The sequence below is a fragment of the Brienomyrus brachyistius genome, unplaced genomic scaffold (assembly GCF_023856365.1).
Source record: "Brienomyrus brachyistius isolate T26 unplaced genomic scaffold, BBRACH_0.4 scaffold71, whole genome shotgun sequence".
NCBI lineage: Eukaryota > Metazoa > Chordata > Actinopteri > Osteoglossiformes > Mormyridae > Brienomyrus > Brienomyrus brachyistius.
Window position 1 is genome coordinate 945,108 of NW_026042346.1, and position 18,680 is coordinate 963,787.

At 45.1% G+C, this 18,680-nt stretch overlaps 2 protein-coding genes across 5 annotated transcripts in view; one reads left to right on the forward strand and one right to left on the reverse strand.

Annotated features, from left to right (window-relative positions):
• Positions 1–8,318, reverse strand: part of prkn (parkin RBR E3 ubiquitin protein ligase) — a 47,973-nt gene extending 39,655 nt beyond the window's left edge. For all 3 annotated transcript variants that reach the window (XM_049002721.1, XM_049002722.1, XM_049002720.1), the window contains exon 1: positions 8,190–8,318. In XM_049002721.1, coding sequence (XP_048858678.1) covers positions 8,190–8,196 — 7 coding nt within the window. In that variant the 5' untranslated portion in view covers positions 8,197–8,318. The remainder of the gene's footprint in view (positions 1–8,189) is intronic.
• Positions 8,319–8,515: 197 nt separating this feature from the next.
• LOC125726391 (uncharacterized) lies at positions 8,516–18,363 on the forward strand. 2 transcript variants are annotated; one of them, XM_049002724.1, is made up of 6 exons: positions 8,516–8,789; positions 11,415–11,490; positions 13,493–13,634; positions 13,763–14,142; positions 14,456–14,684; positions 15,156–18,363. In XM_049002724.1, exons 2-6 carry the CDS (start codon positions 11,464–11,466, stop codon positions 15,275–15,277), a joined length of 900 nt encoding a protein of 299 aa, XP_048858681.1. In that variant the 5' UTR covers positions 8,516–8,789; positions 11,415–11,463; the 3' UTR covers positions 15,278–18,363. The 2 variants fall into 2 exon arrangements, with proteins under 2 accessions (XP_048858681.1, XP_048858680.1); XM_049002723.1 differs by lacking the exon at positions 11,415–11,490 and having other exon boundaries at positions 8,517–8,789.
• The last annotated feature ends 317 nt before the right edge of the window (positions 18,364–18,680 follow it).

Genomic DNA, 18,680 nt, shown 5'->3' on the forward strand with positions numbered 1-18,680 from the left:
AGCTGCAGGAACATTTCGGTGGCATGAGTAATGGGACTCCACGGTCAATTTCAGACTCCCGCTTTGCATTGTGACATTACCCAACGGCGGTCAGCTGTCAGGAAGACCTTGGGCGCAGGCTCCGAGGACGACCCATCCATCATCCCGACCGCGGGCCGCTCTCTCGAGATGAGTGCGTTAAAATGCGTGCCACCACCCTCCCCTCGCACCATCATGCCATCTTCGACACTCAAGCACAGATCTTCTGAGAGCATTGGGGAGGGAGCTGGCTCTCAGACAGGGAGGGGGGACAAGCTACAGGACGTGACCCTCCATGCCCCCTTTGTTTGACATTTATATACATGATTTGATAAGGCCCTAAAAACAGGGGATAGGTGAACAATCTGGCTTTGAAGCAGAGACATCGCCCCCCCTTGGTATAACCCCACCAAACTCTTCTCTGCTGCACTTGACTGCTTGCGGGAGGTAATGGGCACAAATCTTCACTACTGCTTTTCTGCTGGATACCAGCTGTCACAAGGCGTAGCATAGTGGCTCAGCGGGTCGCAATGTTTTCTAACACCTCCAGGGCTGCGAATTTGAATTGGACCAATGCGCTTGTGCGCGTGTGTCTGGCTGCGCATGTATCTGAATGGTGGTGTGTGTTTACCCCTACAGCACAGAGACATGCAGCTCTGGTGAGGCGATGACCCAGAATTGCCCTTAAGGCATGCGAGACTGCGCTTGCCAAGAAGGGTTCCACCTCAGTGCAACCATAACTGGATGAACGGTGACGGAAATTGAAGGATATTTTCAACTGTAATGTGCTTGCATCTAAAATATAAGATTTACTTAGATAACTGAAAATATGTGCATCTGAAACTACTGCTTCCATGAGGGTGCTGATCTGAAAGTGCTAAAGAGCGAGGGGCAGAAGAGAAGAATCTAGACGACCATACAGAGCAGGGATGGCCAATCTTATGTAAAAAGGGTTTTTGCTACAAATCTCTAATTAGATTACTAATTCAAGGACTGATTGGCTGTAGAGTCCGGGGTTTGAACAGCTGACCTAAAGGTTATCCCAGAAACCTGCAGGCTCAGTGGTCCTTTGCGGATAAGATTGGCCAACCCCTGATGTAAAGGATCAGCCAAGTCTGCATCTCTCATTGGACGAAGGCATAAAGCCAAACAAATGAATTTCACAAAAACATACATAACTGTGAAACTCCATTTACATTTTAAAATTCTCTTTCTAAAAGGAAAGCAATTTAAAAACACACAGCATTGCCCAGGAAATGTTTTGGGTGCCACTGTACTGAGAAGAATGGCCATGTGACAAAGGACCGTTTTTTTTTTGTTTTTTTTTTTACACACCAGTGTTTCTCAGCCCGGGACCTGGGGACCCACTCTGAATTATTTTTATTCCAACTGATCTCTTAATTAATTAGCTCATATTGTGCTTTTAATTAACTGCTGGTTTGGATTTGATCTCTTGACAGTTACCTAAAATAAGTCTTTTGTGAAACCTAAGTGTTTTGGGTCGTTTGTTTATCATTATTATGTGATAAAAGCAGTTGGTACTTACGTCTGTTTGCTCTTGTGTGTCCCTGCGACAAATTAGCTCTAAATGATTATTTATTCAATGAATAATTGTTCCAGACCTTGAACGGTTTATTAATTAAAAACATTAATCTAAGTGATGAATATTAATCTTAAACCGCATGCTAATTAGCAGCAGAGGTTTGTTTAAGTAGGGCAAACTCGCAAAAGCACAGCGATTTTTATATATATATTTTTTTATATTAATCTTTCGCTTAAGGTAAAATGTTATTGGATCGCGGTGCAGTAGACCTATCCGCAGCAGCCCCCAAAGCCGTCTAGCCGCGTGTCTCGCATTGGCATGAGGCGAAAATCAAGCTATGGGGCTCCCGCTGGGGGTAGCAGAGGGCTCCGTCTCCAGCTGTCTGCGGAGCATCGGGACAGAGGAATCAGCCGTAAACCGCGAAGAGAAAACCTGCATAGTGAAACGAGCCTCCTTTTTTTTATCGTGTAACCTAGTTGTTATCGGTTCATTGTCTTTCCATATTTAACGGCCAATGAAATGCATGAGGCAAAAGAGAAATATGGCAGCCATGCAGTATAATTATGATGCACGGAATTACAGATTTCATAAGCGATTTACTGAAATCCTGCGATGCCTTCAGTAGGGTTTGTCAGGTTGCAGGAAAATCCCTTTCTGTTTTATTAGGCAGTGGGCAAAGCAGAGCGGACAATAAGAACTCTAAGTGTCATATCCTGGCGAGAATTACAATTTTACGGTCCTAATAAGAAACAGAAAGAACCCAGTAACCTCTATGCCACTGTTTAAAAAAATAATAAAAAAGGTTAGCGCAGATTCAATTACCGCTGAACCGCTTCCAGGGATATGTAGAAAATGTATAGGGAAAATGATTAGGGGAGTTAACATCGTCATTAACTGCGGTGCAAAGCGCCGTTTATTTAAACCCGTCAGCTGGTAACTAGAGCCGCAGGCCACTGGAGGCCGAACTACACTATAAACCCCTGTGAGACAAAGGTTAATTTGGGGCAGTGCTGAGGACCTGCTGGTTTTAACATTTCTGCCCTTCATTGTTAAACTCCCGCCTCTTTTCATGGGGGTCGCCGTTTCACACCTTATCTGGGTAAAAAGAAGGCGACTTGTGTTTACCTGCAAAACTCGGGCTAAATTGGGGTTACCGGCAACCCTGATGTAAACAGGACTACACTCTCTGCAGAGCCATTAGGGTGGAGTTCAGTAAAGTTCCCCATAGCTGCTGCATCACCAGCTCTGCTTCCCGCAGATGAATGCACACATCCACCTTCAGCACACCGGCACCCGAGACGAAACCTCAGCTTTTAAAAGATGAACAGGGGAGATGAATGGGGGTAAATATTAATGAAAATTATTCTTAGCCAACAGTCAGGAAAGACACTTAACTGCAATGTACCAAAAAATCAATAGCAATTTATTCTCTCCTTGGGCTCCGAACAGAGTGAGTAAATAATACTGCCCCCCCTCCCTGCCCTGGGAACGTTCCGGCGTCTCGCTGCTCGAACCGTCTCCGGACTCCGGATACATGCTACGGTGAATTTGCTGCCACCTCAGAGTTCAGGAAACCACACCAACAGCAACCGTCCCTCAGTTCCTCGCGGTTCTGGCATCCGCCTCTGACAGAAGGTCTACAAAACGACCGCAGGTGCACCGGAGGCGGGACGATTCAGCTGGAACCGTCAGGCCAGCTGTTCCCGATCCCGGCCCTGGTGACCCCCCGTGACCCCATCTGCTCCGGCGTGTGTGCTGCTTGTCACTCAGACTGACCCCATCCTCAAAGAGGCGACCAGCATGCTCACGGGCTCTGAGTAACCACACCAGGCAGGAGCACACACCACAATGCCTTTCTTCTCTCTATAAGAGGTTGCCGTGTGACAGCTATTGATTTAGAACCATTACACACAATTTTTCTACTGTGAATCATATAGGCGTTCCAGATTTTGATATCGGTGAGTGACGGCCACCATTAGTCAGAATAGTGCACAGATTTCACTGGGCTGACACAACGTTAAACGAAAAAAGCCCCCCCCCCCCGCCGCCCGCCTGCCCCCCCAAACAGTGTTTCTCAGAATGACTGCTGGCAGACAGTCCGTCTTATTTCATCAAAACTGTCACGTTATTTCCCCAGGCAAACTGGCCCGTTAGCTGCCTCTTTATTTTTATTCATAAGCGAACTTAGCGAGTCGGTCTCCTTATCATTTCCTATTAAGTAACACATTCCTGGGCAAATTGAGCTGATGCCACTGCGCTACGCTAATAGCGCCGCAGCAGCAGCCGTGTCAGTGGCCTCATTCAATGTGCTATAACGATAAGATGTATTATAAGCATATGTGTGTATATATATATATATATATATATATATATATATATATATATATATATATATTTCACAGCTATGCAATGGGGGGGGCGGGCCACTGTCAGTCCCAGGAGGATAAATCATGCGAGTACACGCCTTCTCCTTAATTTTCTTCAAGCTGATTCTCATGCGCACTAGTCATTCTTATGCATGTGTGTTCCTTATTTTCTCCCCCCAGACATAAGAAACATTTGGGACAGCCCCGGTCGCCGGAGCTCCCCCCTAAACCGCCCGTGACGCCTGGAGTCAAGCCGGCTATCAAGCGACTGACATCCAAACACCTTCCGGTCATACGCCCCTGATCGCGAACACGGCATATCATTAAGTATTCTCCAGTATTTTTCTTTTGCTATTTCAGTTTTTCTAAGTTTAATTTGGGAGACAAATTAGAACTTGACTGAATAGCGAGCCAAATTCGAAAATGGAAGATATACATTATTTAAGAAATTACACACCAAAATAATTGGCAAATAGTATATGTACAAAAATCAATGATAGATGATGAACCTGCATAACAAACACACTGTATCAGGACTTTCCATGCTACTGCTGGAGATAGTTCAGGACTATGGTATCACACATTGATTTTACGTATTTCGGAACAGCAACACCCAAAATTATTGATAATTGTTGCCAAAGAAAAGCAAAATATGGACACCCTGATGAGTTTTAGCCATGCAGCATGGCGATAGGCATCGCAGCAAATGTTTTGTGTCTGCCTGCCCTCCAAGCACACTAGCTGAGCTGCGTAGTGTCTGTTGGATCTGTACTGTAGGTCAATCGTTACTTAAACAAACATGAGCAACAATACAGCACTAATCGTCTGTTCCATTTGGACTCAGAAGCTGGAATTTCTGAGTTCCTAAACTGTCAAAAGAAGGGTACCAGTTGTACCTTTGCTTGTCACTGGGGCTGTACCCTCAAGGGTCTGCCAGTTGTTCCCTTAGCTGTAGCTAATTATACCTTTTAAGGTACAGCAATAAACTATGAGAAACATTTTTGTACCAATGCAGGTATATTTATGTTGTCTGTACCTTGGGGAGTCCATTTCTGTACCTTATAAGGTACAGTACAGAATTGTAAGGTACAGCCCCAGTGACAAGCAAAGGTACAAACTGGTACCTTTTTTTCTGAGAGGTTAGTCAGAAATTTCAACTGGAACACCACCTGAAGTTGGAGTTCCGACTCAGAAAGTCGGAGAAGCCTTTACAACCCCAAACAGAATTCAAGATGGCTGCACCAACAGAAGTGAAAGCTGTAGTTATATACTGTTTATTAGCACTTATATATAATTTGTGTCTCATTAAATCTTCATACAGTATTGTTCAACCGCTATCTGTGGACTTGTTGCTGCAGTGTCTGTGTGCGCAAAATACCACATAATGCATTGTTATCAATGGATATTGCTAACAATGGCTAACAATGAAGCTGGCTAGAACTGGTATTGCCAAATCGCTTTCCAACTTATGGAACTGGAACTCGGTTAACTCAGGTGTGGCGTCATTCCCAGTTCCAACGTCCAACCTCTGATGTAAATGGAACGTAGCATGTGAGAAGCAGACGTGACGTCATGCACAAGCTGCTGTCGCTCGACACTGAGAATAGAGGTTGATAAAGTTGCGAGTAGGGCTGTCATGATTACTTGATTAAATGCAATTACTCGAATATTAAAAAGCATTGATTAAAATTTCCCTTCTCAATTACTTGGCAATGTGACAGAAGGAAGACGGCGCATAGCGGACGAGGGTCCAAATAAAGAGCAAAGGTATCAGTTCTGTGGAAGCACTTGACATTAAAAGTGAGTGAAAATGCAGTCGTCTGTCAGTATTGCACAGCAGGACTGCAATGCAAATACATCTTAAAAGACAACTGACAGGAAGTCTGGTTTGATGGATCTATCCCAATAATGTGAGGTTTACCAAACATATGTGCCATATCGCCGCTCTGAGTATAGCCAAGCCTGACCTTATTTACTTTCTATGACTCCTGTACGTCAAAATACTTTCCGGTAAAATATGGGTTAGCCCAGGCGCTTAGCTGCATCATCTTGCATAATATGGTATAGGCCTACAATAATAATAATCGTTAACATATTTTGTGTTTTTGGGGCTGAATTATATTGGCAAAAGCTCACGTTGCGATATTTGAAGTTCTTGCAATATTTAGGAGTTTAAAATTAACTATATAGCCAAATATAACTAATCTGCCAGCAGTCTGTCGAATATTTTGCTGGTGTTGCTGTGAGTTGTACCAACAGACACAAAGCTGTGCCGCAAATCACCTGCGTTTGCTCAATATCGTCTCTTTGGAATTCAAAATATTTCCATAGAGTGGAAGACGAATATCTTTTTGTGATCAGTTCTTCTTCGATTCACTCAGTTTTGTTTAATTTCTCCCAAACACACCATGCAGTCTATGGGTGTGTTCAACAGCAAGGATGAGAATGATTCCGTTTGTCCTTGATTGTGCATACAGAGCTCATGCAAAAACGGTAAAGTTTAGTCATTTTTTACATGTACTAGGTCATTACAGGAACTGTACAACATCTGCCTTCTATGCAGCTATGCAATAATTTGCAGTTCTTATTGTGTTTAAAAAAGTTCCTTCATAGTTTGTTCTTGATTAGTACTTATATTTAAGTTTCTTTCCTTGTGTAGATATTACCATCTTTTTCTGTAAATAAGTGTTATATTTACTTGACACAGAGGGCTCCGCACAAGAATTCCAATGTGCCTGGAATGTTGGTTTTATGCACAAATGGCAAATAAAAATCTCGTATCGTATCGTCTTTAAAACTGCAGATCTTGCTAAGTTTGCTTTCCCAAGACTAAGTAAAAATGTTTTCATTCAAATTATTGATGGTTTGAACGCAGCATACTATCTTGCGATGTGACAAATGCATGTGCACGAGATACCATGAGACTAACATCGCAAATCGTGCAGGCCTGGCGGCACAGCGGGGCACTGGGCAGCGCTATCGCCGCACATCGCTGCATGTGTGTGTGCAGTTTGCATGTTCACTCTGACGATGCGTCTTTTCGACGCTTCCGCCGATTCCCTTATACCGTTCAAAAACATCAAACTTAAGTGAACTGGAGTGCCTAAGCTGACCGCATGTGTGCCAGAGTATGCACCCTGCAATGGTTGGTTGGTTCCTGCCTCACACTAACTGCATTATGGTAATTATATTACATTACATTTTATATAAACTATAACTCGATAAATCATCAGATTAATATGTAGTTTAATCAACTATTGATATAATCGATAGTAACAGCCCTTGTTGCATGAGGTCGCCATATAACATTTTCAGTCCCTAAAAAAGGTCAAAAAGTTGCTAAATTGGCAACACTGCTTCCCTCAAACCACATCACAAAAACGGGCTTTTAAGAAAGCAGCCTCGATGCTGTACACCGCTGCACTGCAATCACAAGAAGGCCTGTAAGTGACTCGTGACCCTTAAGACGGAGCCCTCTGCCGTCAGGTGGGAGAAGCATTAAACTAGGGGTGGCTAATCTTATCCGCAAAGGGCTGGCGTGCATGCAGGTTTTTGGGATAACCTGTAGGTCAGCTGTTCACACCCAGGTGTGAGGACTCTTCAGCCAATCAGTCCTCTAATTAGTAATCTAATTAGGGCGTCCCAGCAAAAACCTGCCCATACAGTGGCCCTTTCTGGGTAAGATTGGCCACCCCTGAGTTAAGCAGTTAGCACCTGTGAGTTCCCAATCCAAAGGTCACCCTGCGAGTGTCTGGGCTGCAGTCAATTAGGAAACAAATGTAAATAATATGAATATATAAAATGTATTTATTCCCTACAGTGATATTTTTAACTGGATAATAGGCCTATATAGAAGTATATATTCTAAATATTATATAATTACCAAAGCGGTTATACGTTTCCCTTCACATTTCCCTCTAAGTAATCAAGAGACATACGCAAGAAGAAAGCTCCTTTTACTCAAGGGCAACGAGGCTGTTAATACCTGCCACTTTAGCTTTATGCACTCAGTGAGCAGTTGAATTTTGCGCTGCGTATTCATTGCGGTCTTTCTAGGGATTTTGCACACAGTCGCAGTGGTTAATCTTGGTGTATTATTGATATCAGGTTGCAAGGTTCATTCTAACACGCCAACTATAACGCAGTAGCTGTACCCAATGTCAAAAGTTGCTCCTCCATTAAAGTGGCACGGGACACGTGACAAATCACTTAAATTTTTCAAAATACAGCACCTAAGCTACAACGTCTAATTGGTCACATACCTATCATGTTGACGATTTCGGGGTATAGATTCTTGTAACGTCATGAGGATTTTTGCCTCTTCTGTCCCTCTTTAGGCTGCGATCATAACAAACCTCACACACCGTATTCTTCGGGAACCGCGATGCTCTCTGGGAAATGAAGTTCAGGGGGCTGTCAATTTCTGAATACCGGCATAATCATTCTGCACATTAGATTGTGGCTATTCTTATGTACTTGTGTAAGGCGGAACAACAATAATTTGTTATCATTTTGCGTTTAAAACAGACACAAAAGGATAGTTAATCTAAGATGGATAGAAACATTTTCTTTATGTTTACGTCATGCCGGAAGTAGATGCTTTCGACTCCGCCATTGTGTTTAGCAGGATCTAGGGGCATGCTTGTAATGTTTTGATTGAATACATATTGTTCATTCCTGACGTATTGAATGTACCGCTAATAAAAACAAAAAGACGCACTTCAAGGTCGAATAGGTTAAAGAAAATAAAAATAAATCGGCCATACCTAACCAATAGCTACAATTGTGTAAAACCAGAAGGAATCTTTGGGAACAGCGATTGAACCACGGGACAAATGATGACGAGTACAACTGCAAATAGAGTAAGACATTATTTCCCCTATATATAACATTTCATATATGTTAGATTTGCATTTCGTATATATAGTTTTTCATCCAAATAGGAAAACCACCCTCTATCATTACAATTTGCAAGCTAGCGCATTTCATTTATATTTTAGACAAGGTTAGTAATATTTTGAGGGCATACTTAAATGTGCGTTAGTTATTTGTATGTTACTAAAAGGCTTCATTTGCAAATAAACATTTCTGGCCGCGCTTCCGACCTCCATTCTTTATAGTTGCAGCCTTAATTCACGTCTAAGTAACCTGTATCACTGTGACATTCTTTTGCTCCCGTCTTCTTACCTGTACGACATATCGACTCTTCCCATCGCACCATTTACACCTGTGTTTGCTCGCAACGTTTATTTTTTAAAAAGATGGTGGCGATACAATCACATTTTAAGAATAACAGATGAATGAGCGTATTGGTATGTAATAAATTTTCATAAGTTATCAGGCGTAACGTATAGCCTACTACAACGGCCTATGCCTAGAAAGTCGATTTTATTTGTGAAAATTACAAACTCATTAATCAGAAAAAGGCGAGTGATTTATAACTCTGGACGGATACTGACGCCTTTTTATCAGGTCTAAATGTAGGTAATTGATATTTATCAGTATTACAGAAGCAGTGAAGTGCATTTTAATGTCTGCTTTAATGTAATAATTGTAATATTTTTTAATAAAAAGGAATAATACTATTATACAAAAAGGCGAAGCCCTTGACAAAGAAGGATAAACGATGCAATTCAGGCTGACTTCAGGCAAACTTAATTTAAGCTGATCTGTTGTGTGGATATGAATACATCTAAGGGAAACAGATATTCTGAGATGTTCCATCTGGTAGCCTAATTTTTTTTTTGTCCGGAATAAATTTATATTCACGTTCATAATTTCTGCCTCTGTAATATTTGATTCGCTTCTCATTATACCACCTCGCAGTCACATTATTTGAAATGACAAATTGAATGAGATTGCAACACCAATTAACCATATTGGTAATATAGCCTACTGACATATACGTACCGCACATGTTAAACTGGAGCTGCAAAGTAAAACTGAAATATCATTTAACAGTGCAACGCCTGGATAATAGGAGTAAGGGTTTGAACCCAAATAGCACGTTTTATTTTCTGTTTCAGTGTAAACTCAGACGTTTTGTGTTGTGGTCTATGTAGAATTTCGCTCACTCTAGGGCAGAAAGTCATGACTACACGCTGCGCTGACAGTACCGGGTAAAAGCTTTTCATTAACTTCAGATGAAGAGTTGTAGAAACCCTGGTTGACACACTGTATCGGAAAAGTAAAATATGACGTCTTCGTTTAGTGACGTCCTATACAAGAGGCATCTTGTAACCGTAGCTCTATAAAGTAGCAAGGTGCTCCCAGGGACTCCGGAGTGACGCGGGAGGCAGACACCTCTAATTTTCCCACGGGCCAGCCTCCTGCTTCCTTAATAAGCCGTCATTTTAAAACCCATCAACAACTGACAGTTTTCCCGTAGCTATCTACCACGCCTTCCAAATACCACTGTGTTTTTTATATATTAACTTTTTTTCCATTATTATTTTCCCATTAATATCCAGGCTTATTTCGGTTGTCCGTTAAAGTATTAGAAAAAAAGCAGTAAAATAAAAAAAAGTCCTTGCTAACTCTATTTCACTTTTTGTAAATAAGGTCTTTTCAGAGCAAGGTGTTGTGATGCCCAGTTAAAAGAAATATTTTTTATATTTGTAGCAGACATCTGCGTATAGGGTGGAAATAAAATCTTTCAGAAACGTGACTTTATACTGACAAAGCGTTTAAAAGATGCATGAATGATTTATTATTGTTATTGTGAAATTAGCTGCTCTGTGCTAATTCACTTATCCGTCAGACTACTGCAAAGTCTAAATTTTGTTAATGTGCTTCTAGGGTTAATGTAAAGCACGCAAGAACCGGACCTCATCCCGAACTATACTTTATGCAAATTTGAAAATGCACTGCAGCCTCCTCCCTTGTGTGGCAGTGCGGTGTTGCGCTGTTTGTGCACTTATTAAACGTGCAGACCTGCTAAAAACCTGGGGACCGGTAAATGATGTAAACTTCATTAATATTCAAATTGAAAATGCATCAATGTAATGTTTTCTGCATCTCTTCAAATGTGATGTGGCACATTACAGGCAAGCTTGCACGGTGAAGTGATTGACTAAACACGATTCAATTTGCATATTAATGAGCAAGATGACAGATTATAATATTTGGCCTTTCTTTTCCCCTTTGCCTTTAGGGAGCAACTATACTTTCAGACATTTATTTTGAAGAATGGATAATGGTTTTGAAAAAAAAATGTAACAGATAACTTATAGAACAAAGAAACTTAATTCAATCTTATAATTATCAACTCTTGAGTGACTTTTTTTTCCCTTGCCATCTGATGGGAATAGAAGCTGTTTGTGTGTCCTGCACTTGTGCTGAGGGTGCTTGTGAGGGCTTGTGAGTGATTGCGTCCCTTTAAAGCGCACGAGACCACAGGTACCGGCACACTCCCTTCTGAAGTGTCAGTCTGACTGCAAAGTGCTCTGTTTGTCACGCCTGTGTCACCACAGCTTCTTCGCTTGCAGGCTCCTCTCCGCCCTGCTGTCAGCCCTGCTCTCTTTTGATGGCTCTCTGATGCAACAGAGCTCTTCTGAAAATATGGTAGAGTTCCCCTTTTAATTTCAATTTGTTTGGCCCACGCTAACTGGAGTTACCTTTTTTGAATACAATTCAGTTATTACTTTAGGAACCTCGCTTGTATTTTAAATAACCCTCCCATCCAATCATTAGAAAAGGTTATTGCTCTTAGGTGACAGTAAAAGGTATGGCATTTAAAATTTTACATTTCCTCCCTATGATTTTGTACGCTTTCGGCCAATATGAATTATGTGGGTAGACTTGGTTGTCTGACTGAGCCTCTAATACGAAGACTATCCTGTTGCTTCCTGCTAAGAATTCACGCACTTAGCAGGGAGTCCACTTAGCTGGAAGTTTCTCTGAAGTTAGTCCTGCCATACTTCCATCGACTCGCTTCACAGTGCTCCACGACTCCTGTATGTTTTAAAAAAAAAAAAAAGCTTCCTTTGGGAAAGGAGATGTCGTCAGCTTAGAACGGAGCTGCAGGAAGAGAGATGAGCGCTCGTGATGGTGAGGGGCGTGTCGGGCTGAATGCTAGAGAAGTGGGAAGATGAAAGGTGACAGGTAGAGGAGAAAAGAGTGTATCAATAGGTCAAGTGGCCAGGCCGTAGGAGCCAGGTGACGCTGGGGGGGGGGGGAGGGGGGAAGGGGGGGCTATCCGCCGATCTGAGGAGATCTGCTTCTAGCCGCTGAGGTCAGGCTCGGCAGCCCCTGGCAGTCGTGCTCTCTGTACTGTCAGGCCAGTCAGGAGATGGAGTCATGTGGTGCTTTTCCACTGACCCCAAGAACCGAGCCATACCTGAGCCGTACCCGCAGTGACATGGCCCCGCTTACTAGTGTGACCAAATAGAGCTGCCCACATCTCCATCTGATCAAAATGTAGGGAGATAACAAAGATTCTATAAATAAATAAAATTAAATAAAGAAAGGAAATAATATGGTGCTTCTCGCAGACTTGCTAGTGGAAATTACCACAAAGTAAACCACTAGTACACTATGTGAATAGTACTGCATCTTTTCGGCTTTACAGTGCCGTAGCTCTCCATACCCGAACGCCTTTACTGGGCCGATCCTTCTGCAGTGCAACATCAAAGTGGGTTGGAACTGCACTGTAACTAGTCTCTCTTCGCAGTACAGTTTGGTGACTGAATGCCAGTGCAAAAGTGCCAGTGGTGAGGGCCTCTGCTTGTTTAGCGTCTGTTAAGCGTGACACCATCCATGTCCTTTACCCCAGGTTATAGCTCGATTAATTTCATTACTTGGGCTGCACTGCCACTCAATTGGCTGATTCCATCTCTCATTTGGGAATCTGTGTGAGATGGTTAACGTGAGAGGGGATGGGGGGGCGTGGCCTATATTCTCAAGTTAGATGAAACCTGATGCAGGCGACATTCATGTTTTACTTTGCATAGATCTGCCTCCAGGAAGGAGTGTACCTAGTGTTCATAATTATGTGACATGGATACAGATCACAAAATATTCTCGCTCCCTTGTAAAAACAGTTACAAAAAAAAAAAATCTTCTTTTGATTAATTGATGGAATGAATCCCGCAGAATAATGGTCTTAAAGCCCATTCTGCTGTTTTCACAACCCCTGTCCAAATGCCGAGCTGCAAGGCACACTGGGTAGGATGTCAGTCCATCTCAGGGCACATACTGGCATGCTCCATGCCTGCAATTTAAACACATGGCGGGGATGGGGGGGGGGGTGCTGACTGCAGGGGGAGAACGTGCAAACTCCACATGCACAGAGCCAGGGGTGACAATCAAGCAAATATCCTCACTGTTTTGCGGGCGCGGTGCTACCCACTGAATCCCCACGCAATGCCAATGGCTGCACATTAGTTAAATACAGGTGTGTGTGCGCTGGAAGGGTGTGCCGGTTAGCAGACTGCGACGCGTTATTTATTAACCACTCCAGGAATATCGATCTGATGTGCTCGGCCGGCTTCCTCCCAGTGTTGATGACAAGGCAGACCGATAGCGCATCCGCCCTTTCGTATTGTCACCTTTCTGTCCGGCATAGGAAATGAAAGTGGAGCCAGATTTCAGGAGCATCTCACCGGCGGAGGAGCTGCTTCTGCTGAGAGCGCGAGTTCGGGAGCTGGAGAGGGAGAAGGCCCAGGTGGACGCGGAGAATCGAAGGCTGAAAGACCTGTTGGTGAATGGTGAGGACCACTGGTGACCTCCCCCCCCCCCCCCCCCCAACCACACCCTTCCCAAGCTCTGCTTGTTGTTAGCTGTCTGTTAGATGCTCTTGCTTATTGAGCTGCCGGTCTTGGTTTCACCTCTCTAGAGATTCCATCTCTCCTGTCTGCCATGAGGCAGAATGTCGGTTTTGGGGGCAGAGAGAGTGATTCTGAAGTCTTCCAGGCGCTCTCGCCCTGCGCAGAACGGCTGGATTGTGCTGGGTTCCCCCCGTCGATGCCAGCTGATGCCGGGTTCGGACAGGCCGAGGACGTGGACGGCTTTATGCAAACTGTCTCAGATGCACAAGTGGCATTGGTCAGCGGTGGTTTCCCTGCAAGCATTGAGGACGCCGGGCCGCATTGTGGCCTCCCTGTAGAGGACAGTCCCACGTGTCCCAGCCCGGCCTGTAGCTCGCCTGACTTCGGCCCAATCAGAGACTGCACGGAGATGGAGCATGTGCACACGTCGGGGCACGTTAGCGGCCATGTAAGCCCATCGTTGCACCTCCACTGACAGGGAAGGAGAGAGGCAGAGCCGCTTGTGTCCACCCACAGTCCATTTTACCCACTCTCAGCACTGGCTGTTGTCACTTAACCTGTCTCAGTTGTTGTTCTGTCTCTGTGTGTCAATCGTCCAAGGACTTCCATTCGGAGGTGTTGGCGTGTGTGGGTGTCGAGCTGATCTCCTAAAGGTGTCACTCCATCTTCTCCCTGTTCACGCAGCCCATGCTCTCTTTAAGCAGCATCATGCCTCTCACTCTCTCTCCCTCTCTTCTCACGTCCGGTCGGCGGTTCCCCAGGCACGCCCGGTTGAGGTGTATCCAGGTTCCGGAGTGTTCTGTGAGGCGCAGGCCTGGACCTCCGCCATCCAGGCCCAGTCTCCCACGGCCATGGTGCGGATGCTGCTGCTGGGCGTCTTTGACACGGACACCCTATTGCACAGCAACCTGAGGGGAGGGCGGAGCCGGAGGCCCATGTTCCCTAACCACCGGGTGGGCCTGGATCCCCACAAGCTGGAGGCCATCTACAGTAAACCTTTATTCCTGTATCTGTGGGTTATTCGTGTTCCTGATCACATGATCAGTACCGTCAGGCATCAAACAGATTAGCTATCATGCTCACTGACTCCACTGAAAATGCGTATATCCTGTTTTAGTTGATGCTAGGTAGGTATTTATTTATGTTCAGTTTACAGTTTTAAGGTGCCCTTTGAAGCTTTCTTAAGATTCTCCTTATTTGTGTGGTGTAATTCTGTGGCTAAAGCCATTTATTCCAAGATGAATGATAATGGACAGGACCAGAATGAATGTTGAGGAGGTGAATACCCCAGTAGGGGCAGTACCTCAACAATAATTCATTCACATTCATCCTCATTTCCGTAAACGATTTGACAGTGCTGGCAGCCTTGGAAAGGGGGGGGAGGGGAGTTATAAAAAAATGTACTCACTCCCACTCACTGCGTGTCTCCTCCACCAACTGTTGTTGTGACGGTTCTTCCAGATGCCACCCTGGCGAGGTTCCCACTGGCGCGGAAGGGGCAGATAGGCACCGGGATCAACTCCAAGCTGTCAGAGATGAGATTCCGATCCAGGAGAGCAAATCAGGAGAGGAGATATTTGTGAGAGCTTAAGTGTAGTGAAGCATGAGTAGAGCCCACCATAAGGTTATGACGTTCTACAGAAACAGTGCATGCAGGCTCCTTGGCTGATCTCTACCTATTTGGAGGGCTACAGGAAGGAGGAAGTGGGCCGGAGATTGGTGCAGTCTCAGCCAATCGGTGGGAAAACTGCAGGAAAAAGCATCTCTGAGGACTGAGTGTGTCCCTCCCACCTGAGTCTGCAGCCCTCTGGCCAGTAGGCTACAAGGAGGTGTTTTCCAGCTCGTCATTCTAGGAAGCGTCTGCTTATCCTGTCTCCCCATCAAGCCTGCAGTCCAGACAGGTGGCAGAGGAGGAAATATAGCTTCTCCTTTTGCCTCTGAAGCCCGAGAATCCTGGACGGAGGCCAGATGATTTTTCTTCATCGATTTGCGTGCTCTGTGGCGCAGCCCACTGAGAGGTTCATCTGGCAGCTCTGTCGCCGGCCCTGAGTCTCCTTCACCCATGGCGAGCAGCGGGCATCAATCCTGCCCCACAGGTGTCATCGCCGTCCCAACCTAATGGGTCTCCCAGCACTCTAATGCCTCAAGGAGCAGCAAGGGGAGATTAATTCATCTTCATACTCTTAAACAGCCTAAGGTCTCTCTCGTGCTGAATGTGAATGGAGGATCCCCGGGAGCAGAGGGAGGGGGCTGGTGTTGTGGTGATGTAACAGCCACAAGGGGGCTGCATTTCTTTACAACCCCCCCCCACCCCACCCCATTGTGTAACTGCAGTCGCAAACACAAAGACTTGTGACGGACAATGCGTTCCTGACAGACCGGGGAACAGGGAGACGGGTCTTGGTCTGAATGTAAAATCGGCCAGTTCTGGTCCCCTGCTGGCCTGGCCAATCATGTTGCAGAGTGAATGCAGGTGACCATGTGCCTCTCTAAGAGTCTAAGCTTTTAAGATTCTAGGTGCTGATTACTTTGTATGAAGGCCCAGAAAATAAGAAGAGCAGGAGTTCACAGCCAAATTGCCTATTATCTGGCTTTTTTGTGTCTTTCTGTTTATGAGAATTCAAAACCCTCTATCCATCCACACTAGAGAAAGCGTGGGTCTGCTGTACAACATTAATTAATCGCGCCAAGTTTCACACATCATAGAGCAACCGCTTACAGTATTCCCTGACATGTACCCTACGCGAAATATATCATAAAATGTCAAGAAACCCCAAAAGCTTTTAATTGCAAAACTGTCTGAATTTTTGACGTGTACGCATTTGTGTTGACCTTCAGTTTGAGCAATTTCTCGGTTGATCAAATTACAAACGACCAACCCAGAAGCCGACCCACTGGGAAAGTATAATGGGATTAGCATTCTTTGGCAGCTATTGCCAGTAATAACACCAGTATTGTAATACCGTATTGTGTGTAAGCCGTTCCCCCCCCCCCCCATTCATTGTTAAAGGACATATTTCTAGTGACACCAAAATGTATTCAGCTTAAAAGTTTAAAAGAACCAAACTTCTAACTGTGGTTTTCAATGTGCTCTTCAGCATTGAAGTTCACCATTTATGAAATGCCCTGGAAGTTTCTATCTTGCCAAAATGTTATTTAGTAGATTAGCGTCTGGTATATCTTTAATATGACTGTCAGTGTGAAGGCTGACTGATTTTTTTTTTTTGGGAGTGTTGATGCAATAAGGTGTTTGGAGCCAAGCCAGACAGACGAGCAAAATGTCCTTAAATGATCTCCGAATGCTCCCGGAGAGCTCTTTTGTGTGCCTAAGTGATTTTGAAACCAGAGTTCCCTGTCATGGGTCTGCGGGCATGATTCCAGTTGTCCCTCTGCAGGCAACACCAAAGGCAGCTAACACACTGTAACCCGAGGACCCTGTTTCCTGAGGGCTGGCTTTATCCTTGCCCAGAAGAGCTGGATCACCTCTTCCACACTATGGTGCGTCAGATGCTACGAGTTTGCATGCCTTCCTTTTGCCCTTGCGTTAACCTTGTCATGTTTGCACCTCAGACGGACCAATGAGAAACATTTTTCCACATCATCATCTGGTACAAGAGTGACACAGATGATGACTCAGACTTTGGCAGCACAACTTCATGGGACAGATATCCTGACTCAGCAGCAAAGGATGGGCAGAGACCCCGCCATCTTTTGCTGTGTTTAGTTGATGCTTTTGTATAAAGTGACCATTACAGCTTGTTACTAGCGCTTTGAGTTTTAGTGGTGCAGCTCGGCTTAAAGACTGGGGCCTACGGCAGGACTGCCAAGTGGGGGGCTCGCTGCATTCCATGCGATTTGATGTCCTTAAATGTCACATCACCTTGTTTCCCAGGGTCCGTCTGTCCCCGTTCGCTACTCCACGATTGCTCCATGTTATACAATTATCCATAAATGCACCAAACCTTTCGAGAAACCAGAAGCACGAGTGCGTTCACTGTGTTCGCTTCTGCCGAGGAAGAGTTGTGTCTATTAATGTGGTCACTCGTGTGACGAGGCCAGCCGTCGAGCCCCTTCCCTCCCCCCCCCCACCATCCTGGGTAATGGATTCAGCGTGGATGTCCCCCCCAGCTAGGAGATTTCACCGCTTGTAGTCCAGCTCCAGGAACAATCTTGCTTGGAGCCTCCATCTGCTCTCCTTGTCCCAGACATATGCCGGCACACGCGGCCCCCGGGCCCCTGATTTATCACCAGGGAAGGCAGAGCCAGCCGCCGGCCTGCATGATTTGTTTGGCTCCCGGACAGAGACGATTGGCAGCGTGAGAGAGAGGGGTGTGCGGTAGGAGGTGGCGGTCTGAGAGGCAGGTCGCTCCACCCAGAGATTCGGCCCGCACAAAGCCGACAGGTCCGTAGTGGAAAACAAATGATGTTTGTCGATCTGGAGTTAAATCCAACTCCGAACTTGACTCGGGAGAGGAGGAGTCGACGGCCAGCCTCTTAATCCAGTTGTCGGTGATGTATGAATTCAGGCCAATTTAATTTCCAAAATCAAGCCGAGTGAAAATGCATCGAGGGCTTGAAAATAGGAGGCGGGAAGCCTGATAGATGCAGATCAATTTGCCTGTGGAACTGACCCTCTTGCTCGAGCCCAATTAATAATTTAATTTGTTTATTTTATTTTTCTCCTGCTGCTTTTCCGGCACAAACGGCTACTGAGAAGGAAAATGGGGGGAAAAGCATTTTAAAAAATCAAAAGCGTTGGACGGTGCTGTCTGGCCTTTTCATCGTGGAATCAATGGCGCTTCTGATATTTTCATGTATGGAACGAGACGCGTCCTCCAGTCAGAGGCAGACGCAGCGAGGCAGGAGACATCGTCAATAATCACTGAATGTCACGGAAAGGTGAAATGATGAGACCGAGGGTGGGACGACGCAGTGCCTGCGCGGGAGTGGGTGCGGGGGGGGGGGGGGGGGGGGGTCAGACACGCT

What these genes read in the sequence shown, in the direction of transcription:
- LOC125726391 (XM_049002724.1), top strand. Translation starts at nt 11,464, where the DNA reads ATGCAACAGAGCTCTTCTGAAAATATG. An exon ending in AGAGCTCTTCTGAAAATATG is followed by an intron (nt 11,491 to 13,492) that starts GTAGAGTTCCCC and finishes TGTCCGGCATAG; the next exon opens with GAAATGAAAGTGGAGCCAGA. An exon ending in CAAGCTGGAGGCCATCTACA is followed by an intron (nt 14,685 to 15,155) that starts GTAAACCTTTAT and finishes CGGTTCTTCCAG; the next exon opens with ATGCCACCCTGGCGAGGTTC.